The sequence below is a fragment of the Rhinatrema bivittatum genome, chromosome 3 (genome assembly GCF_901001135.1).
Source record: "Rhinatrema bivittatum chromosome 3, aRhiBiv1.1, whole genome shotgun sequence".
Lineage (NCBI taxonomy): Eukaryota > Metazoa > Chordata > Amphibia > Gymnophiona > Rhinatrematidae > Rhinatrema > Rhinatrema bivittatum.
In genome coordinates, this window is record NC_042617.1 from 248,552,011 (window position 1) to 248,575,968 (window position 23,958).

The window sequence follows — 23,958 nt, forward strand, 5'->3', positions numbered from 1 at the left end:
GGTGCAAAGAGACGAACAATTGAGTGCTCTTCCTGTGGGCAGTTGTACGGTCTAGATAGAAGGCTAGAGCCCGTTTACAGTCTAGGGTACGCAGAGCCTGCTCTCCTGGGTTGGAATGGGGCCTGGAAAAAAGCTAGGTAGTATGATGGGCTTGATTGAGGTGAAAATCCGAGACTACCTTAGGTAAAAATTTAGGGTGAGTGCGGAAGTATCGCCTGATCCTGCAGAAGTTTAGTGTAAGGCGGATAGGTAACTAGGGCCTGTAGTTCACTAACTCTGCGAGCTGAAGTGATTGCCAAAAGAAAAATCACTTTCCATGTGAGATATCGAAGCTCACAAGAGTAAAGAGGCTCGAATGGTGGTTTCATGAGCCGACCCAAAACCAGGTTAAGGTCCCAAGAGGATGCAGTGGAGGCTTGAGGTGAAGCAAGCCTTTTAGAAAACGTGTTACCAGGGGTTGTACTGAGATAGGAACATCTCCGATACCTTTATGGAAAGCGGCTACTGCACTGACATGCATTCTAAAGGAAGAAGTTTTTAGACCTGACTCTGATAAATGCCAGAGATAGTCCAAAAACTTCGTGATTGGACAGGTAAAGGGGTCAAGGGACTGAGAAGAGCACCATGACGTGAACCTGTTCCATTTGTAGGAGTAAGCTTTTCTTGTGGAAGGCTTTCGTGAAGCAATCGAGACACGGGAAACTGGTTCACAAAGGTTAAGTGGTTGAAGGATTAACCTTTCAACATCCATGCCATCAGGGACAAGGCGGGAAGATTGGGATGGCGGAGGCACCCATCGTTTTGAGTGATTAGGAGCGAGTCCGTTCCTAAGGGAATGTGCCTGCAAATGGAGAGATCCTGCAGTATTGGAAACCACACTTGGCGTGGCCAGTGAGGTGCTATCAGGATCATAGCTCCCTTGTCCTGACATAACTTCACAAGAGTCTTCGAGAGAAGAGGAAGTGGAGGGAATGCATAAAGCAGACCGACTGTCCACGAGAGGGAGAATGCGTCTCTGGGCTGAGAGTGTTTGCTGCGAATGAGAGAGCAGAAGTTCTCTATTTTGCGGTTTTGAAGGGACGCAAAGAGGTCTATCTGAGGATATCCCCATTGTTGGAAGATGGAGTTCGCCACCGAGGGGGTTGAGAGACCACTCGTGCGGTTGAAAGATGCGACTCAGCTTGTCTGCCAACACATTGTCCACTCCCGGTAACCAGGTGGCTCTGAGGTTCATCGACTGGGAGAGCGCTTCCGCCCATATCTGCGCAGCTTCCTGACACAGAAGGAAGGAGCCCGTGCCCCCTTGTTTGTCGATGAACCACATGGCCACCTGGTTGTCCGTCTGGATCAGGATAACTTGATTTGAGAGGTGATCCTGAAATGCCCTGAGAGCGTATCTTACTGCTCGAAGCTCCAGGAAATTTATTTGGTGTTTGGCTTCCTCTGGAGACCAAGATCCTTGTGTCTGCAGATTGGCCACATGGGCTCCCCAGCCGAGGTTGGAAGCATCAGTGGTGAGAGTTATTTGAGGGTCTGGAGCCTGAAAGGGCAAGCCTTGGAGGAGATTGGTCTGATTTTTCCACCAGGCAAGAGACTAACGGAGTGAGTCTGTTACGTGGACAATGATCGACAGGGGCTGAATGCTTTGAGTCCATTGAGACCTTAGAGTCCACTGCATGACTCTCATGGCCAAACGGGCCATTGGTGTGACCTGAACTGAGGACGCCATGTGTCCCAGGAGGATGAGAAAGTGGCGTGCAGTCACGGAGTGCTGAGACTGCAGCTGGTGAGCAAGAGACACGAGAGTGAGAGCTCGTTGTCGAGGCAGAAAAGCTTTTGCCTGCAAGGTGTCCAAGTCTGCCCCAATGAACGACAAGGTTTGAGACAGGGCTAAGTAGGACTTATCGTAGTTGACGAGAAATCCTAATGAAATTAGAGTGTGTAAGGTTAGATTGAGGGACGACAGAGCAGCTTGCTGAGTGTGAGCCCTGATTAACCAGTCATCTAGACAGGGGTAGACGTGAACACCTTGGGTCCTGAGGAAGGCTGCAACTACTACGAGGCATTTTTGTGAAGACACGTGGTGCAGATGCTAGGCCGAATGGAAGCACTCTGTATTGATAGTGCTTGGGGCCTACTAGAAACCTCATGTATTTGCGATGAGATGGGGTTACCGCAATATGAGTGTATGCGTCCTGGAGGTCCAGACAGCAGAGCCAGTCTCCTCTTTGTAGAAGAGGAAGAAGTGAGCCTAAGGTTACCATCTTGAACTTCTCTCGCTGGAGGTACTTGTTGAGGGCCCGTAGGTCCAGGATAGGACGAACGCCTCCCGATTTTTTGGGGATTAGAAAGTACCGAGAATGGAACCCTAGTCCGTGCTGAGAGTAGGGTACGGGTTCTTTTGCCTTTGACTGGAGAAGGAGGGAGACCTCTTGATCTAGAAGGATGGAATGATCGGATGTTCTCCAAGTCGGTAGAGGTGGAGAAAGTTCAGATGGTAACCCTGAGCAATTATCGCCAGTACCCATTGGTCTGAGGTGATTGAGTGCCATATGTTGTGGAAGTGGCACAATCAACCTCCCACTAGTATGTGAGGCAGTGGAATCTGGTTGCTGCTCTCTAGGTGTAAGTCAAAAACCCGAAGCAGGCCCTGGTTGGGGAACTGCTTGCGGCTTTTGTTTCCATGTCTGACGAGACTGGGCTTTTTGAAAAGGTCTCGTGGCACAGGATCTTGTTGGTGGCGGGTAGGACTTCTTCGGCTGGAAGAAGGACTTCTTGGAGTCCTTTCGGAAGGGCTGTTTTGAAGAGTAGTCAGGAGGAATCAAAGAGAGCTGTCAGAGTCTCATGATGGTCCTTAAGTTCCGCCACTGTCTGTTGAATCTGTTCTCCAAATAGATTATCTCCAACACAGGGTGGGTCAGATAACCTGTCTTGTCCTCAGGGCAAAGGTCAGACGACTTGAGCCAGGCCCATCTCCTTGCCGAAATAGCTGCTGCAGACACTCTGGTAGCAGTATCGAAGATATCATAGGATGATCTAATCTCATGCTTCCCTGCCTCAAAACCCTTGTTTACTAGGGTTTGAAGCTGATCTTGGAATTTTTGAGGCAGGGTATCAGTCAAGTCTTGTATCTGCTTGAAAATGACCCTATTATATTGGGTCATATAAAGCTGATAAGCGGCAATCCGGGAGATGAGCATTGAGCCTTGGAATACTTGGCGTCCGATGGCATCTAGAAACTTCTGTTCCCTGCCAGGGGGGAAAGAAGTGTGAGGCTTTGATCTCTTTGCTTTCTTTTGTGCAGATTCAACAACTACAGATTGGTGATCCAGTTGAGTTTTCTGAAAGCCTGGAGCTGACTGCACCAAGTAGGTAGTGTCAGCCTTTCTATGGACTGGAGCAATGGATCCAGGATGTTCCCAGTTCTTCTTGAGGAGATCTAGAAGAACCTGGTGGATAGGGATGGAGGTTATTTCTTTATGAGCATCCAAAAATTGGAGCAACTCCATCATCTGATGTCTGTCATCCTGTTCAGTGTGCAACTGGAAGGGAACCAATTCAGATATTTCCTTCACAAAATTTATAAAGGAGAGGTCCTCAGGAGAAGAATGCTTCCTACATTCAGTGGGTGAAGGTGGTGAAGATAAATCATCGGTGTCTGGCGAGGAATCATCAGTCCAGGCATCATAAGGATCAGCACCTGTCCCACTAGGAACTAGAGGGGGACGGGATGGTAGGATACTTGAAGGTCCTGGCCTAGGCTCCGAAGGAATTATCGGAGGCACCGATGAAGGCATCGAAGGCACCGGCATCGATGGATGACTCTGTGGCGCCGACAGACGTACCGGCACAGATGGTTGGATCAGTGGTGAGGACGCAATCGAGGGTTGCGAAACGGTGTTTCTCCTCCTGATGACAGAGTAAGCGGGGAGGGCACCGGAGCCATCGGGGACCCGGGGTCCATCGGTGGAAAAAAGCGGTGATGAGCGCTTCCATCCTGGAGAGCAGCAGTGCCAATGCTGCTGGAATCGGGTCGGTGGTCGGTTCCGCCAATCGGTACCGGAGGAACCTGGAGTCGTTGCATCGCCTTGTCGATGGCCTCCTGAACCATCCGGTCCAGTTCTTCTCGGAGACCTGGAGCAAGCAGCCCCAGCTCTGGAACAGAAGAAGGAGGCAGAGGTATAGCCGGAGGGGACCATCGTTTAAAGGCGGAGTCGCGGCTCTCGATCCCCTGTCGGGTGAGGGTTGCCTCGGTGACCTGGTCGCCGAAAAGGTCAGTGCCTTTTCTGGACAGGGTTTCTTCGACAGTGGCTCGGATGATGGCGAGGTCGATGATTTTGCTCCCTCTGTGGTCCGAGACTTACGGTGTCGATGGCGATGTTTGTCTCTACGATCCCCTCTGTCCTGAGGGGGAGTAGAGGGTGTCGAAGGCTGAGATGTCATCGATGCCTGACGGTCACCCGCTGGTGGTCGATGCTGGCACGAAGTTGACTGTGCCGGTTCTGACGATGTCTATGCAATGGACGGAGTTGGGGTTTGAGCACGGAATAGAAGTTCCATCTTCTCCATTCTAGCCTTGCGACCTTTTGGTGTCATAAGGGCACATTTGGTGCAGGCCAAGACATCGTGCTCGCGACCTAGACACATAACACAGACTTTATGTGGGTCTGCTTGTCCTGTGAGAATACTACTTACCTGAGAATTTCATTTTCCTTAATGTAGACAGATGGACTCAGGACTAATGAGTTATGCTCCCCCTGCTAGCAGATGGATTCGGAGCAAGCTGACATCACAGTATATATACTCCTGCAATGACACCAGTCAGCCAGTATTCTCTTCAAAAGCAACTGTGGACAGACTAGCAAAAAACTTGATTAAAAACAGTCAACCATTACTGTACTCAACCAACAAGAAAAGATGAACTCAAGCAAGGAGTGTATGTACCCCAATCTAGGGATTGGATGAACACTTATCAGTAATACCCTGGAACACGTAGCCCCACAAGAGGACCATTGACACAATCATTTGGCAGCCGAGGGCAGGAAGTTGAGTTCATCTGTCTACACTAAGGAAAACGAAATGATCAGGTAAGTAGCAATTTCTCCTTTCCTAGAGTGTAGACAGAAGAACTCAAGATCAGTGGGATGTACCAAAGTTACTCCCGAACAGGGTGGGAGGCTGCCCGCGGTCCAGTCAACACTGCAACCTCCTGGGCCTGCACATCCAGATAATAAAATCTGGAAAAAGTGTGTAAGGAGGAGCAAGTCACAGCTCGGCAAATGTCGGTGGGAGACAAAAATCTAACTTCTACCCATGACACTGCCTGAGCCCTAGTGGAATGAGCCTTAACTTGAGTAGGCAATGGCTTTTCAGCATCCATATACGCAGCCATGATCACCTCCTTAATCCAATGAGCTAATGTAGCCTGCGAAGCTGGTTTGCCCTGCTTCCTTTCACCATGAAGGTCATACAAGCAATTTGTCTTTCCAAAAGGTTCAGAAACCTCCAGATATCACACGACATGTCTCTTGACATCCAAGGAATGCAAGAGGCAATACTTCTCCATATCCCTGACCTTATCCAAGGATGGCAAGGAAATGGACTGATTCAAATGAAATCCCAAGTCTACCTTAGGCAAGAAGGATGGAACAGTACACAGCTGTAATGCCCTTGGAGTCACCCGAAGGAACAGCTTCCAATAAGACAAAGCCTGCAGCTCATCTACACACAGAACATATAGCTACCAGGAACACTGTTTTTAAGATCAATAACAGCAAGGAAAGGCTATGCAGCGGTCGGAACATAGGGCCTGCCAAGAATTCCAACACCAAATTAAGAATCCACAATGGAACTGGTAACTCAAGGGAAGCCAAAGATGCTTCACTCCCTTCAAAAAATGGGCCACATGAGGAGACAATAAGGAATCACCATTCGCTGGGCCCCTGAAAGGGCAAGAGCCACAACCTGTAACTTAAGGGCCAATCCTTTATTTAACCCATCCTGCAAAAATTCCAAAATGAGTGGGATCTTAACCAAACGAGGAAAAACACCTCAATGCTCACATCAGGCCTCAAACTCTCTCCAAATCCGCACATAGGCCAAGGAAATGGAAAATTTCTGAGCGAGGAGCAAGGTAGCAGTCACTGCAGAAGAATATCCATGCTTCAACATGCGAGCCCTCTCAAGGGGTAAACTGTAAGACAAAACAGAGTCAGATCTTTGGGAAGGACAGATCCCTGCTGCAACAGATTCTTGTGCAGCGGAAGACGAATGGGGGTCTCCACCAGGAGTTTTCACAGATCTGCATACCATGGTTGTCTGGGCCAATCCCATGCCACAAGGAGTACCATCCCCTTGTGGCCTTTGATCCTGCAAACTATCCTGTCCAACAAGGGCCAAGAAGAAAAGGCATAAAGCAACCTGGCTTCCAGCCAGTCTTGTATGAGTGCACCTATGCCCAGGGACCATGGATCTCTCCTGCGATTGAAGAATCGAGGAACCTTCGTATTGCGAGACGTTGCCAGCAGGTCTAAGAATGGAAAGCCCCAGAGATCCACTACCAACTGGAACGCCTCGTCCAACAAAACCCATTCTCCTGGGTTCAGACTCTCCCTGTTGAGAAAGTCTGCTCTTATGTTGTCTTTTTCTGCAATGTGAGAGGCCGAGATCATCTGTAGACGTCCTTCTGCCCATTCCATAAGTTGGTCTAATTCCTGCGACACTTGCTGGCTCTTGGTTCCTCCCTGTCTATTGATGTAGGCCACCGTCATTTCATTGACCGACATCACTCGGACCGTTTGATCCTGCAGTCTGTGGCTGAACTGCAAGCATGTCAACTGGACCGCCCGGGCTTCCATTCCAGAGTCCTTGGGCTGTTAGCTCCCGACAGTGAGCTCCCCAACCCTGGAGACCCACATCTGTCGGGAGTATCAACCAGTTCATGGAGGTCAAGAAAACACCCTTTCTCAGATGATCCTCCTGCAAACACCACTGAAGGTGAGAGCAGATTTCCATCGGTAAGTGGAGCAGAACTGAATAGTCCTGAGACTGCGATTTCCAACAATACAGCAGGGAGCGCTGAAGAGGATGCATATGCACCCTTGCCCACGGTACCACTTTCAGGGTTGCCGCCATTAAACCAAGCACCTGTAAATAGGACCACACTGTCGGGCATATAGTGCTCACTGATTGATGTGCCTGTGACATCAATTTCTGAATCTGAACTTCCGGCAGGAAAATGTTGGCCTGCCTCGTGTAAAACCGAAGACCCAGATATTCCAAGGAATGAGATGGCTGAAGACTGCTCTTGGCCAGGTTCACCACCCAACCTAACTCCTGCAACAAGGAGTTCACCTTGTGGGTCACCAGGTGGGTCTCCTTCCAGAGACTTGGTTTGAATCAGCCAGTTGTCCAAATACGGGTGTACCAGCATTCCATCTCTTCTCAATGCTGCCGCTACCACAACCATAACCTTGGAAAACATTCTGGGGGCTGTGGCTAGACTAAATGTCAGTGCCCGAAAATGATAACGGCGCCCTAACACCACAAAATGCAGAAAACGTTGATGCTCCAAACAGATGGGAATATGAAGGAAGGCTTCGGACAGATCCAGGGAGGTCAGAAATTCCCCCCTCTGCACGGCCATTATCACCGAGCATAAGATTTCCATGCGAAAATGAGTCACCTGCAAATGACTGTTGACTTCCTTGAGATCCAGGATGGGGCAAAAGGAGCCTTTCTTGGGCGCAACAAAATAAATGGAATATTGACCCATACTTTGAGACATAGGCACTGGAACCACAGCCCTCAGCCAGAGGAGCCTTAGAAGCGTAGATTCCACTGCCCGCTTCTTCTGCAGGGAGTGGCAAGGGAACACCATGAATACATCCAGAGGTCCTCCAGGACCCACTGATCCAATGTGATCTTGACCCACCTCTGATAAAAGAGGCGCGTTGCACTCTCTCTTGTTCCTGAAGGTGGGTCAGCAAATCTTCATTGGGAAGCTTGGGAGGATCCGCCACCCGAGTCCGCTCCTCTCTTGGGCTGTCTGGGACAAAAGGACTGAAACCTACCAAAAGGCTGAGTCCCCTGAAAGGTCAACCCTCTGTAGGGACAAAAATGCTTGGAACCCCAGAGATGACCCCTCATACCAGAGGGGCGCTGCAACTGCTTCTTATCCTCCAGCAAGAGGGACAGGAGATTCGCCACACTTACTGGCTAATTTCTCCAACTCTCCCCCAAACAAAAGCGATCCTTTAAAGGGCATTCTCGTAAGATTAGCTTTGGAGGTCGGGTCAGCTGACCAGTTTCTCAGCTATCACCAAAGCCACTCCTCTGGCTGAGGTAGGGACCAAATTGCAGCCTGAATCTGCTAAAAAGGCAGCAGTGGGTTCTATAACTTCTCTGGAATTCACTCCAGAATCATCAAGTTCCTCAGAGAGAAGCAGACAGGATCGTGCCACTAGGACGCAACAGGAAGCTATTATAAAGTCATTGCCACTGCTTCAAAGGCTTGCTTAAGGATGGCCTCAATCCTACTATCATGCATATCCTTCAAGGCCCTTCCTCCCTCCAAGGGTACAGACCATGCATCCACTTTTGGAAAACGCAAATGCTCTCTCACTGCTGGATCCAGGGGGTACAGGCCTTCCAATGTCCAACTCCCTTTGAAATTTGTCTCCGGAGTGCCCCATTCAAGATCAATCAATTCTTGAATGGAGTCCATAACAGGAAAATAACCAAGAGGCTTTATGCAAGGAAACCAACATGGGATTCTTCTTTGGCTCAGACATGGAATCTGCACCAGGAACACCCAAGCATCTTCAAAGGTCTGGGAAATCAAGGCCGGCAGTTCATCTCATAAGAACATGCCATACTGGGTCAGAACAAGTGTCCATCAAGCCCAGCATCCTGTTTCCAACAGTGGCCAATCCAGGTCATAAGAACCTGGCAAGTACCCAAAAACTAAGTCTATTCCATGTGACCGTTGCTAGTAATAGCAGTGGCTATTTTCTAAGTCAACTTAATTAATAGCAGGTAATGGACTTCTCCTCCAAGAACTTATCCAATCCTTTTTTAAACACAGCTATACTAACTGTACTAACCACATCCTCTCGCAACGAATTCCAGAATTGTGCGTTGAGTGAAAAAGAACTTTCTCCGATTAGTTTTAAATGTGCCACATGCTAACTTCATGGAGTGCCCCCTAGTCCTTCTATTATCTATTATCTATGAAAGAACCGCAACATGGTCTGATTTGGTTCCAGTCCCGGAGGAATTTCTCTGTCTTCAAGGGAGTCAGGATATGCCTCATCAATGCCATCTGGATTCCTGTCGGGAATACCTGCAGTGAACTGAGGCATGCTCCGGCGCTTAAACGTAGGACTGGAAGAGGGAGGGGCCACTGACTGAGGTTCAAACCTGACAGGATTAGGCAAAGCTGAAGACTGAGCCTGAAGAAAGGATTGCAAACCCTGAAAAAACTCCACCCAAGAAAAAGAAGCAGGATCCAGGCCAAACCCAGAAGGAACTGGAGCAAGGCCCACTGAACTGCCCTCTCCTGCGGATGAACCAGTCAAGGAAGTTCCAAGACCCAGAGTACCTCCAGACAAATCCTTAACTGGTCCACCATCAGGCTGGGAGGATCCAGGCTTAGTGAAATCAGAAGAAGACAACTCTCCCTGAGACTCTAAACAGCGTTAGCACAAGTAAGAGGACACATCAGGCTGAGATATCCGAATATGACAGGCAACACAGAGAGAAAGGCACTTAGGTTTCTTGCTCACCGGTGTCATTAGTGCACAGCCGACGGAGAATGTGCATCCAGCCGGCTTGCGCTGAAAATTCTCAAGCACAAAAAATTTACGCACACAAAAATTAGGCACCCCAAAAGAAAGTTCCGCAAAAAACACACGCACAAACTGTGCGCACTACCAATGGAGAAAATTTTGTGCGCACAAAAGGGGTGCCCAAAACTGAGTACACTGTGCACACCAACATCCTGTAGAGGGTAGTAAAGCATGCACAGAAGCGCGCGAAAACGCCGCCGCGGCCTACCACCCGGTGTGCAGGAATAAAGTCTAACTGCAAGGCCTAACCCACCCCTGTTAGACCCCGGGGCCTCTTGACCCATCAAGCTGCCCAGTTCCTCTAACACCCATGGGAGTGGGAATGAACGAATGTCAGAATGTCAGAATGGCGTGCCAAGCACGGAGACCGGAGGAAGTCCTGAAAACAAGTCCTGAAAACCCTTCTACACTGTCTCTGCCTTTATAATAATACTTCTTTTTTTTTTTTTAAACTTACCAGAGCTCAGCCTACCCAACCGAGTACAGAGATGGTCTCTAGCTGTGGGGGGGAGGGCATGTGCCGTCACCACCACGCTCGGCCTCCTGAGCCCACTGCCTTTATGCTGTACAATCAGCTAAGTCCACGCCAGGAAAACCAGCTACCAGACCAAGGCACACATCTGAAGGACCACGGAAATCACCTCAGGAATTCTCAACTGGGGGATTAACCATCTGGTATCACCGCAGGAGAGGGGGGCTTTTTTTTTTTTTTTTTTTTTTTAAATTTCTCCCTCCAAAGTCTAAAGCAATCCCCACAGGGAGATGCCCACCCACCATCTGCTGGAGATGGAGAATACTGGCAGGCTATGGTCACTGCAGGAGTATATATACTGTGATGTCAGCTTGCTTCGTCTCCATCTGCTGGCAGGGAAGCATAACCCACTGGTCCTGAGTCCATCTATCTATATGCTAGAAAAGCTATGTTGGTCTTGCAGCAAGGAGCTTGGCTGTTATATCTATGGGACTTCTGGGAGAAGATTTGGGAATTTCTTTCCTTCAAGGTTATCATTTTGAAATCCTTGGCATTGGACATTCCACTCTCACAACATGATCAAAGACCTTTGGACGTTATGCTATTAGTTGCACTTAAACTTGTCCTGCAAAACAGGAAAGACAAGGCTGGACATGAACTTGTGGTGGAATACTTTGTGCCTTTATTCTAAATTTGAACTCACTGCTATGGATAAGTACAACTCCACCAGGAAGAAAAAATGGGATCAGATTGCTACTTTTTCATCCTAGTTGTGTCTAGTTTTGTCTGCATTATGTTATTGGCAGTTTACTTTACTCACCCCCTGTTTGTAATTAATTAGTTTCATGCTTCTTCTGTTTTTGCTTCTTGGTTGTTTGTTAAAGTGATGTTTGTTTTCTAATGAACAGAATAAAACATTTTGAACCTAAAAACAAAAAGCTTGTCTGTCTTATTACTTGTTTGCTAATCCCTCCCCACACAAGGACTGCAGTACTCTCCTCCTCCCCAAATATAACAGCATCCTACTGAAATTTGAATGTTCCCACCTCGTAACAAACAGCTTCACCTTTTAGACCATTTCAATTCCCCCAGGCAATTCTTTCACTGTCTGTCTGTACTTGTGAGCTAGATTGGGGGTGGGGTGGGGGGGGGGTCTGAATGATTCAAAAGGCTGGCATATTAGCAAAAAGCTGGCTGCTCACAGGTTTCAAACTTATGCTAATTCAATTGCTTGACTGGTTTTAGCTGTACGGCCAGCACATGTCAAAACGTGTCAAGGTGGCTGATGCCTTACTATAGTGAGACCTCTTACCTCCAAATGAGTTTGTTTTGCAGATACCTCGCTAGGAATGAACCTTGTTCGTAAGCCAGGATATGTTAGGAAAGATTTCAATCTCTCAGACTTGCATTGTGCCAAAAAAGAAAGCCTCCTGAAGTTCACAGGATGTAAAAGTGCACTTAGAATTCTTAATCTGGACTGTGGTACTCAATATAATTGGGCCAATTTCTGTATCTTTCTGCCACATTTTCTTATTGCATCTCTTAGTACTTATAGAGTTTTGCTTTTTCTAATGATCCACAGAATAGCCACTGGGTACTGACACCTCTATCAGTAATGCCGTTCTTGTGTTTTTCTTCCTTACCACTATGTCTGGTTTTCTAACATTGATTTTTCTCTTAATTGGAATAGGAATATCCCAGGAGATCACAACTTCTGTGTTCTCTTCAATTCTGCTAGGATTGCAATCCCAGTGTTTTTTTTTGGTACATAATTTCCAATGGACGAGCCATGCCATCTTGTGCCTTTTCTGTGTCCTGGCCTTCTGACATCAGCATGCCCATTCTTTGCTGTAAGTAGGAGACCAGGTTGCTTTAAAACTAATACTTTAGGGCTTACCTTTTCTTCATCCAAGTGAAGACAGGCTTTTTGACTTTTTCTAAGGTCCCCTTCTACCTTTCGCTCTTCTTGCTTATTCTTGAACCTCATTCTACAAAATTAAAACACAAAGTTTGTATAGAGTTCAGTATTGGACCTGGTTGATTAATTATTTGTTAAACAGCTTGTTTAAAACACCAAGAAAACCAGCAATAGAGCTGAGATAATAGAAAACACTATAGAGCTCTACAAAAGTAACACTGTACAACATAGAAGCCCATATCCATTTTAGAAACTTTAATATACATAGGTATAAGTTTCAAAGACACGATGAAAGCAGCAGTGCCTTCGATATTCTCATACTAATTACTTCACCAAAACAATTCATGTCCCCATCTCCAGTGCTCTCAATTTCTGGGACTGAGTCTTTTATGACTCATTTGGCTCCATTCAGTGATATTACAACCTCAATTGCATCACGAAAATGCAGAGAAACTAAGACATCTATGCTATTGCTTTTTGTCAACAAGACATCAGAAAATGCTTGGTCTGAGACAAGGAATTTTATGCTTTCCAGATTATATTTTTCTTTTCAAGTCACAGTTCTGCTATGAGGCAAAGAATAATTAAGAACATACAATTTTTAAAACAGTGATTTACTTAAAGAGAAAACTTGCTACCAGCTTCGGCGCATGATACAATTAACATCTCCTGCACAAGGTGAAATCAGAGAGATAAATTTTCAAATGAACATAAAACAGCTAAAGTTAATTGGATAATTTTCTGGCTAGTTTTAGCTGGATATATAACCATGCTGCTGAACATCCCTTGTAATTTAGCCAGATAAGACTTATCCGGCTAACTTACTTAGACATTTAGGTGTTGAATATCTATCCTATAATTAGGGAATAGGAAACTTATTTCTAAGTTCATTTGCAGCTATTAAAAGAGCACTATGAGATAGCAAACAGCTTACAACCACAAGGATCTACTTTGGAAAATTGTGGTGCCTACAGTAACTGTATGAAGAGGAGGATGAGGTATGTGTTGTAACCAATTAGTTCATGAAGCCTTCTTGTCCAATCAGAAACCACTAATTGGCACAGTTACTAAGACAATCTTCATAACTTTGTGGGGGATTAGTACACAGCAATAGCAAGGAATCCCTGGCTTCTGATTGGTTGCAGGATTTCACCTGTGTTATAATTTGCTTTCAGATATATAATGTACAACTTATTTTTAATTTTTATTTTCTCACACGCACTCCTCTTAATTACAGCAAACACAAAAATGGCTTTTGGTGAATCTCCCTATGAGCCTACAAAACACAAGCGTGCTAATCAATGTTCCCTCTGTTTGTGAGCTGTGTACACAGAATGAGAAATTACTACTTACCTGATAATTTCCTTTCCTTTAGTATTGACAGATGGATCCAGAACAAGTGGGTTAGGCACCTCTACCAGCAGATGGAGACAGAGCAAAGCTGGCGTCACAGTATTCTCTGCAAAAGCTAACTGTAGACAGATTGACAAAAGTTGATTATTAACAGATAACCATTCCAGCACTCAGCCAACAGAAAATACTGAGCTCAGACAATGAATGTATTAACACTTTTCCTTCTTACTCCAAGTTCTATTTTTCCTTGTTACATGTAACTGCTTTTTCCGCACTATTTGTTCAAGTTTAAGTTTATTTTGCACTCCTGTTTCATGTGAACCAGCATGATGGGACTATTGTCTTGAATGTTGGTATATAAAAAAACTTAAATAAATAAATAAACAAACACTAGTCTAGGGACTGGACTAACACTTACCAGTAACCCCTGGAAACACGCAGCTACAGAGGAGGACAACAGCACAACCCGCCGGCAGCCAAGGGCGGGAAGGTGAATCCATCCGTCTATACTAAAGAAAAGGAAATTATATGCTAAGTAGTAATTTCTCATTTCTTAGCGTTTAGACAGGTGGTTCAGAACAAGTAAGATGCACCAAAGCTACTCCTGAACAGGGCGGGAGACTGCCCACGGTCCAGTCAAAACCGCATGTGTAAAGGCTGTGTGTAAAGGCCTTGAAAAGATGTGTAAGGAGCACCACATCACAGCTCAGCAAATATCAATGGGAGACAACAATCTAACCTCCGCCCATGATACAGCCCTAGTGGAATGAGCCCTAACCTGACTAGGCAATTGCTGCTCAGCATCCATATATGAGGCCATGACTACCTCTCCTTAATCCAGCGAGCTATTGTAGCTCGTGAAGCCAGTTCACCCTGCTTACTTCCACTGTGGAGGAAAAACAGGCGATCCGTCTTTCTAAGAGGTTTAGAAACCTCTAGATACCTCAAGATATGCATCTTGACATCCAAGGACCACAACAGGAGATATCCTTCTGCAACTCTCTCCCTATCCAGAGATGGCAGAGAAATGGACTGATTCAAGTGAAAATCTGAAATCACTTTTGGCAAAAAGGAAGGAACAGTATGTAGCTGTATTGCCCCCAGAGTCACCCAAAGGAATGGCTCCCAGCAAGACAAGGCCTGGAGCTCGGAAACTCTATACGCAGAACAAATTGGTACAAGAAACACTATTTTCAAGGAAGGTTACTTAGTGGTTGAAAAATAGGCCCACTACGAAATCCAAAATCAGGGCAAGGGAGGACAAAGATGTTTCACTCCTTTCAAGAAACGGCTCACATTGGATGAGCCGACAAGGGTCCACCATTCACCTGACCCCGAAACAGGCAAGAGCCGCTACCTGTACTTTTAAGGAATTAAGGGCCAACCCTTTATTCAATCCATCCTGCAAAAATACTAAAATGAGTGGGATCTTAACTGAACGAGGAACAACCCCTTGATCTTCACACCAAGCCTCAAACACTTGCCAAACACACACATAAACCAAAGGAGTGGAAAAACTTCCTTGCTCACAGCAAGGTGGCCATCACCGCAGTAGAATATCCACGCTTCAGCAAGTAAGCCTTCTCAAGGGCCATACCGTAAAACAAAATCGAGTCGGATCTTCATGAAGAACAGGTCCCTGCCACAACAGATCCCTGTATGCTGGAAGGGAGAATCCACTAAGAGCCTTCGCAGATCTGCATACCATGGTCTCCTGGGCCAATCTGGTGCCACCAGAAGCACCATCCTCCTGTGACATTCGATCTTCCAAATCACCCTATCCAACATGGGCCATGGGGGAAAGGCATACAGCAACTCACCCTCTGGCCATTCCTGCACGAGGGCATCAATGCCCAAGGACTTCAGATCTCTCCTGCGACTGAAGAAATGAGGAACTTTTGCAGTGCGAGAAGTCGCCAGTAGACCCAGTAGACTTCCATGGTCACTGCCATCAATCCAAGCATCTGTAGATAGGACCACACTGCTCGGAAGTATTATGTTCATCAATAGACACATCAGCATCATCAACTTCTGAATATGACCCTCCAGCAGGAACACCCTGTACTGTTTCATGCTGAAACAAACACAGATTATACTCTAGCGACTGGGAAGGCTGAAGACTGATCTTGACCAGGTTCACCACATAACCAAGCCAATCTAATAAGGAGATCACCTTGCGCGACACCAGGAGGCTCTCTTCCAGAGTCTTGGCCTGAATTTGCAAGTACAGGTGGACCAGAATCGCATCCTTTTTCAATGCAGCTGCCACCATAACCATAATCTTGGAAAATGTTCTGGGCATGGTGGACAAACCAAAAGGTAGTGCTCAAAAGTGATGATGCTCTAGCCGGATGGGGATATTCAGGTACACCTCTGACAAATCCAAGGATGTCAGAAACCTCTCCAACTGCATGGCCATTATCACCGAGTGCAAGGCTTCCATGCGAAAATGAGTCTCCCAAAAATGTCAGTTGACCCTCTTGAGATCCAGAATGGGGCGAAAGGAGCCCTCCTTCTAGGGCACAATGAAATAAATGGAATATCAGCCCGTATTTTCCTTTGACACAGGCACTGGAACCACAGCCCTCAGACTGAGGAGCCTTGACAATGTACACTCCACTGCCTGCCTCTTCTGTGGGGAATGGCAGGGAGACACCAAGAACACATCCCGAGGAACAGGGTAAAACTCCAGTGCAAAGCCATCTCGTATCACCTCCAGGACCCACTGGTCTGATGTGATTTCGACCCACCTCTGACAAAAGAGAGGTATGCGATCCCCCTATCTCCTGTTCCTGGGGTTTGGTCAGCATATCTTAATTGGGAGGCTTGGGGGGGGTTCCACTACCTGAGCCTGCACCTCGTCTGGGCTGTCTGGGACGAAAGGACAGAGCTACCCCAAGGCAGAGTCCTCTGAAAAGTTGCTCCTCTGTGGGTTTGAAAACACTTGGATCCCCTAGAATGACCTTTCATGGTAAAGGAACAAGGCATCTGCTTCTTATCTTCCGGCAATCCGAGTAACCTGGGACTCACCCCATTTATTGGCCATTTTCTCCAACTCACTCCCAAACAAAAGCGAGCCTTTAAAGGGCAATTTCGTAAGGTTAGACTTGGAAGTCACATCGGCCGACCAATTTCTCAGCCATAACTGATGCCTGGCCACTACCACTGAAGCCACCCCTCTGTCTGAGGTGCGGACCACATCGCAGCCCGCATCTGCCAAAAAAGGCAGCTGCTGGTTCCAATACTGCTCTGGAATTCATACCAGATTCATAGACCACCTCAGAGAGAAGTAAACAAGAGTGAGTCTCCAGGGAACAACAAGAAACTATCTACAAAGTCATTGCCATTGCTTCAAATGCTTGCTTAAGGATGGCCTCAATTCTTCTATCATGTGCATCCTTCAAGGCCGCTCCTCCCTCTATGGGAATAGTAGTTTGCTTGGTGATGGCATACACAAGCGCATCCACTTTCAGAAAGTGTAATTGCTCTCTCGCAGCTGGCTCTAAGGGGTACAGTCCTTTCAAGACTCGACCCCCTTTAAAATTTGTTTCAGAGGTGCCCCGCTCAAGATCAATTTATTTATTTATTTATTTATTTTATTTAAATTCTTTTAATATACCGATGCTCAAGACCAGGTCTTATCGTACCAGTTTACAATGAACTAGGGGGAAAAAACCAGTTAACCATGGAAGCAAGAAATTACATTATAACAGGGAATGTGGAACTTGGTTGTTAGAGTAAAGGATAGGTTAAACAATTTCTAATAAGCAGAAAACTTAAGTGCTTACATGGTAAGCATTATATACAAAATTATTCATTCTTGAATAGCCTCCATTATAGGGAAAAATCATGAGGCTTTACGCAAAAAAGTCAAAATGGGATCTTTCTTTGACTCAGACAGATTCAGCCCCAGGTACTCCCAGCATTTTCAATATCTGAGAAATCAGAGCCGGCAATTCATCTTTATGAAAGAACCATAACATAGTTCTGTGTGGTTCCAATTCTGGAGGAATTTCCTCTTCCTCCAGGGAATAAGGATTGGCTTCCTCATCCGTGCCATCCATATCCCTATCAGGAAGTCCTGGCATCGATCTAGACGTATTCCTACGATGGCCCACAGCACCAGGTGTGTGGGATTTCATCACCTGCAAGTCTGATCTGGTAAGATTGGTCTGGGTAGAGGACTGCGCCTGAAGAAAAAAGACTGCAATCCTTGAAAAACTTCCACTCAGAAAAGGCAGAGGGATCCATGCCAAACTCAGGAGGCGCCTGTCTTGTGCCTACTGAACTATCTTCCCTCACTAAAAAAAAATTATTTCTTACCTGCTAATTTTCGTTCCTGTAGTACCAAGGATCAGTCCAGATGGTGGGTTATGTCCCCCATCCAGCAGATGGAGTCAGACAAGGCTTCGGAGGGTGCTGACATATTAACCAGTGCACCCTCTGTAAGAGCTCAGTATAGAGTATATCAAAGCCAGAATAATAACTTAGAAAGAATGGATCAAGTGTCCCCAACCATAACAGAACATAAACTAAGGCAACTCGTGCCATAATTGTAACTTGCAGAAAGAACCGCGAAACAGTCTCATAAGAGAAGATTAACAACGTGTTTCAGAATGAGTAGAGTAGATCGAGCAGGAAAGACCCTAGAAACCCAATGAGAAGGGCGTCTGGACTGATCCTTGGTACTACAGGAACAAAAATTAGCAGGTAAGGAATAATTTTCTTTTCCCTGTACGTACCAGGATCAGTCCAGACGGTGGGATGTACCAAAGCTTCCCTACACCGGGTGGGCCCTTGAAAGCCCTGCTCAAATGACCTGGTCGCCAAAGTGTCCGGAGGTGGACGACGGTAGGTGCAGTCGATTATGTCGCACAAAGGTGTGCAAAGACTTCCAAGTCGCCGCCCGGCAAATCTCTTGGGAGGAGACTGACTGTACCTCAGCCCAGGAAGCTGCCTGTGAGCGAAGATAATGGGCTTTGACGCCCAGCGGAGGAGTCAGACCCGCACCAATGTACGCTGAGGCTATGTCTTCCTTAAGCCATCTCGCAATCGTTGTCTTCGGGGCCTGGGACCCCTTTCACGGCACCGACCACAGGACAAACAAATGGTCCGAGACTCTGATGTCATTAGTGACCTCCAAGTAGCGAATTAGAGTGTGTTTGACATCCAGGAAACGAAGAGATCTCGGTTCTTCAGCTGTGAAGGACGGAAGCTCTACCGTCTGGTTCAGGTGGAAAGTCGAGACGACCTTGGATAGAAATGAGAGAACTGTATGTAGAGACACACCGGTGTTCGTGAAACGGAGGTAGGGTTCCCGGCTAGAGAGAGAGCTTGAAGTTCCGAGATGCGGCGTGCGGAACAAATGGCCACCAGAAAAAGCTGTCTTGAGCGTAAGATCCTTGATGGTGGCGTTGCGCTGAGGCTCGAAGGGAGGACCTGACAGAGTCCTAAGGACTAAATGAAGGCTCCAAGAAGGGCACGGATCCCTCACCGGGGGGCCATAGATACTTCGCCCCCTTGAGAAAACGGGCAATATCAGGCTGTACACCAAGAGCGAAGAATGATCTGCGTACTGAATGAGAGAGCCCAGAGCAGCCACGTGGACCCGTAAGGAATTGTAGGTGAGGCCTTTGTCCAGACCGTCCTGAAGGAATGCCAGGATCTGAGGAACAGAGGCCCTTGTGGGATGAGTACCATGCGCTGTGCACCAAGCCTCAAAGACTTTCCAGACCCTCACATAAGCGACCAAGTCGAAGTTTTTCGGGCCTTGAGGAGAGTCGAGACTACTGCATCAGGGTATCCTTTGCGCCGAGGTGGCACCGTTCAAAAGCCAGGCCGCAAGACAGAAGCGTTCTGCCAGATCAAAAAATACTGGTCCCTGATGGAGCAATCGATGAAGATGGCCCAACCGAAGTGGGCCATCCACTGCTAGATGGAGCAGATCTGTGAACCAGGGGCGACGTGGCCATTCGGGAGCCACCAGAATGACGGGCCCCTGATGGAGCTCTATTCTCCGAATAACCTTGGCCACTAGAGGCCATGCGGGAAAAACAGAGTAGAAGGTGGTGCGGCCAGGGGAGAACGAGAGCGTCTACTCCTTCTGCGGCTGAAGAATTGTGATGCTTTGGTGTTGAGAGACATCGCCATCAGGTCCAGGCGAGGTGGCCCCCAGCGATGAATGAGAAGTTGCATTGCTTCGGAGAGAGACCACTCTCCGGGGTCCAATCGCTGATACTCAGGTAGTCTGCCTGAATGTTGTCTACGCCCGCAATGTGTGACGCCGCCAGGCGCGCTAAGTGCTTCTCCGCCCACGCCATCAGGTATGCCGTCTCGAGCGATACGTGTCGGCTCCTCATGCCTCCCTGACGGTTGATATACGCTATGGTGGTCGTGTTGTCTGAGAGGATCCGTACCGCCCGATTCCGCACCAGGGTAGGAAGTATATTAGGGCCAGGCACACTGCTCTCGTTTCCAGCCGATTGATCTGCCAGGTTGCCTGTGCCTTCATCCACTACCCCTGCGCTGAGCTCCGGTCGCATACTGCCCCCCAGGCGGAGAGGCTGGCGTCGGTGGTGACCACCACCCAATCCGGTACCTCGAGGGAAATGCCTTGGGCCAGATGTTGCAGGTCCAACCACCAACTCAAGCTGTCCTTGGTGAGCTGGGGGAGAGGAAGGACAAGCTGGTAGTCCTGCGAGACTGGTTTCCAGCACGAGAGCAGAGCCGCTTGCAGAGGACGGAGGTGCACAAAGGCCCATAGAACGAGATCGATCGTGGAGGCCATGGATCCCAGGAGCTGTAGATAGTCCCAGGACGTGGGCGCTGGTAACACAGTAAAGCGCTGTATCTGCTCCTGGAGGGACTGGGCCTTGTCCGGGCGGAGGAAGACCTTGCCCTGAAGCGTATCGAAACATGCTCCCAAGAAATCCAAGTACTGCGAAGGGATAAGGGAGCTCTTGACGAAATTCACTACCCAGCCCAGGGAACGGAGGAATTGGACGACCCTGGTGACCACCGACTGCCCCTGTGCAAAGGACTTCGCATAAATAAGCCAGTCGTCCAGGTAGGGGTGAACTAGGATCCCCTCGCGTCACAGGGCTGCCACCACTACCACCATGACCTTTGTGAACGTCCGCGGGGTGGTCGCCAACCCGAAGGGGAGAGCCTGGAACTGAAAGTGCTGATTCAAAATTTTGAAGCGAAGGAACCTCTGGTGAGCCTTGAGGATGGGGATGTGGAGATAGGCCTCTGTCAGATCGAGAGAGGCGAGGAATTCCCCCTGATGTACTGCCGCAATCACGGAGCGCAGCGTCTCCATGTGGAAATGGAGGACCCTTAGAGACTTGTTGACCTCCTTGAGATCCAGGATTGTGCGAAAGGACCTGTCCTTTTTGGGTACGACGAAGTAAACTGAATAATGGCCCAAGCCCACCTCTCCAAAGGGGATGGGAGAGATGGCCCCCGAGGCTCTGAAGTCTGTCCAGGGTCTGTCGTACCACCAGTCTCTTGTGACTCGAACCGCAGGGTGAGAAGAGAAACCTGTCCCTTGGGAGGTGGGCAAACTCCAACGCTTAGCCGTTCCTTAAGATATCTAGGACCCACTGGTCTGAGGTGATGTGGACCCACTCCTCGTAAAAGCAAGAGATTCGTCCTCCGATGCGTGGGGTTGAGGAGTGGGTGAGCCTAGCATCACTGAGTGGATTTGGACGAGGTCCCGACTCGTCCCCTCCCGAGTGGGCCTGCGACCACGAAAGGAATGGGGTCAAGACTGATATCTGGAAGAAGGCATCCAGGGCCCCACCTGTCTGGAACCCCAGTAGCGACGCTGCACCCAGGATCGAGTTTTGGAGGGAGTAAAAGACCTGAAGTTCCGCTGGCGATCCTCGGGCAACCGGTGGACCGCGTTCTCTCCCAGAGACTTGATGATCTGGTCGAGATCCTCACCAAAAAGGAACTTGCCCCCTTGAAAGGGAGGGAGCCCAGGCTGGACTTAGAAGAGGAATCCGCCGACCAATTGCAAAGCCATAGGAGACGCCTCGCCGACATCACCGAGACCATGGATCTCGCCAGGACATGGAACAAATCATACAAAGTGTCCGCTCCGTATGCTATGGCGGACTCTAGGCGGTCAGCCTGGGTCGCTTCCTTGGGTGGCAAGACTTGTGAAGTGAGTAGCTGTTGGACCCAGCGGAGAATTGCCCTCTGTGCGAGGGAGCTACAGATGGCAGCACGCATCCCCAGGGCCGAGACCTCAAAGACTCTCTTTAGGTAAACTTCCAGCTTTCTGTCCTGGATGTCCCGCACGGCTGTGCCACCAGTAACCAGATTAGTTGTCCTTTTGGTAACCGCCAACACCGCCGAGTCCACCTTTGGGACCTTGAGCAACTCCAGGAAGTCCTCCGGGAAGGGATAAAGCTTCTCCATGGCTCTTCCGATCTTAAGAGAGGATTCGGGAGTATCCCATTCCCTGGCCAATAGTTGCAGAAAGGTGGGATGGGTGGGAAAGGCCTGGGACAGGGGGCGCAAACAGACTAAGACAGGGTCCCCCTTCTTGGCGGATGAAGTGACGACTGGAGCAGAGGGTCCTGGCGGGTCGGCGGGTAATCAAGATCCAACTCCTGAAGTATCTGAGGGATGAGATCCACAAGCTCCTCTCTCCTAAAGATGCGGAGGACCCGTAGGTCATCGCCATCTAACTGTGCCTCTGAGAGAGTATCATCTGGATGAGCCAGAGGATCTCCCCGATCCGGGAAAGAGCCCACCCCTCCCAGCGAGGGTGGAGCAAAGTGGACCCTGGGGACCCCATAGGAGGTCCCTGGTTACCACCCCCCGCTGTGTCCTGGGTCCCCTGTGGAGCATCCGCTAACTGTGGGGTCTTGGCGGGGGGGGGGGGGGGATCCGGAAAGGGCGCCCTGGGAGCCTCCAAGCACTGCAGGTAGGCATTGTGCATGAGCACAATGAACTCAGGGGAGAAAAGTGGGGGGACCCAGGGAGGGGGCGATCGAGGAGATATCCGGGGGGCCCCGGGCACCGAAGGCAGTAACCGGCGTCAGGATTGGTGGGGGACTGTCGCAGGGATCCCTGCTCTTCCTCCCCTGAAGGCTGCAGAATGCGATCCGGAGGATTCAAGATGGCCGCCGTTCCCACTGAAAGTGGCGAAGGGGCCGGCCCACGCTGCCCGAGTCGCGGGAAGAAAAGTTGTCTAGCGGCCCGGAGGTGCCCTCCCCACCAGGGAGGCACCTAGAACAAATGCCCTCTCTGGAAAGCCTCGACCCCGGCTCGCCACAGACCGAGCAGCGGGACGGCCTGATCGATGGAAGAATCGCCGCGGGGAGCGGGAAAGCACACCTCCGCTACCCCTGAGTGCCCCGGATAGGCAGCAGAGGAATCTCACCTCCCTGCTGCATCGGCCCCTGGGAATGAGCGTCTCCGGGCCGCGGGGCAGTGGACGGCAAAATGGGGAGAGGCTGGCACCACCAGCTTCCACCACCCCAAACACAGCTCCTAAGCTGAAAAGGGAAAAATTTCAAAAACAAATTTAAGAGATCCACTTACCCCAAGAAGAGGAAGGAGAGGGGGAGTAGGAGGGGAGAAGTGACTGGAGCAGCCCTGCCTGCAAGCCACACAAACTTTCCAACCTCCCTTTACTTTTATAACTTGTTTTTTTTTTTAATAAACTAACTTGATCCAACCTTAACAGAAAACACTTAGAGAAAGAAACAATTGAAGGAACTAGTCTTCATGCAGGGGAAGCATCAGGTTCCCCTACTCCTATCTGCTGGAGTCAGAGAGATACTGAGCTCTTACAGAGGGTGCACTGGTTAATATGTCAGCACCCTCCGAAGCCTTGTCTGACTCCATTTACTGGACGGGGGACATAACCCACCGTCTGGACTGATCCTGGTACGTACAGGGAACGAACAAGTTAGGGGAGCTCCAAAGTCAGATGACCCGTCTGGCATGTCTTTACCCAGATCCACATCAGGCTGGGAAGAACTGGGCTTAGTAAAATCAGACGACGGCAATTCCCCCTGAGCCTCCAAGCAGTGCTGACACAAGTTAGAGGGAACACTAGACTGAGGTGCCCGAATATGACAAGCAGCACAACAGGGTAAAGTGCTTAGGTTTCTTAGTAAGCACCATCAGTCTATCAGTACAGACAAACAGGTTCCTGAGAAGTGTGCATCCAGCTGTATCCATGCTGCAAAAAAACTAGATGTCCAAATTTTAGGCATGTGACCTTGAACCTCACCCATTGCTCAGCTTGTGCATATAGTGTAACTCAGATATATGCCCTTATCACCTGAATGCTCAACCAAGCACCCAACTAAACGTCCAACTAGCCGCACAAATGGGACGCACAA

General features: G+C 48.7%; 1 protein-coding gene across 1 annotated transcript in view; it reads right to left on the bottom strand.

Moving 5' to 3' along the window:
• The window catches only part of GPATCH11 (G-patch domain containing 11), a 1,168,394-nt gene that overhangs the window by 1,100,539 nt on the left and 43,897 nt on the right, over positions 1-23,958 (bottom strand). The window contains exon 5 of the mRNA XM_029594426.1: positions 12,218-12,308. Within this exon, the coding sequence (XP_029450286.1) occupies positions 12,218-12,308 (91 nt within the window). The remainder of the gene's footprint in view (positions 1-12,217; positions 12,309-23,958) is intronic.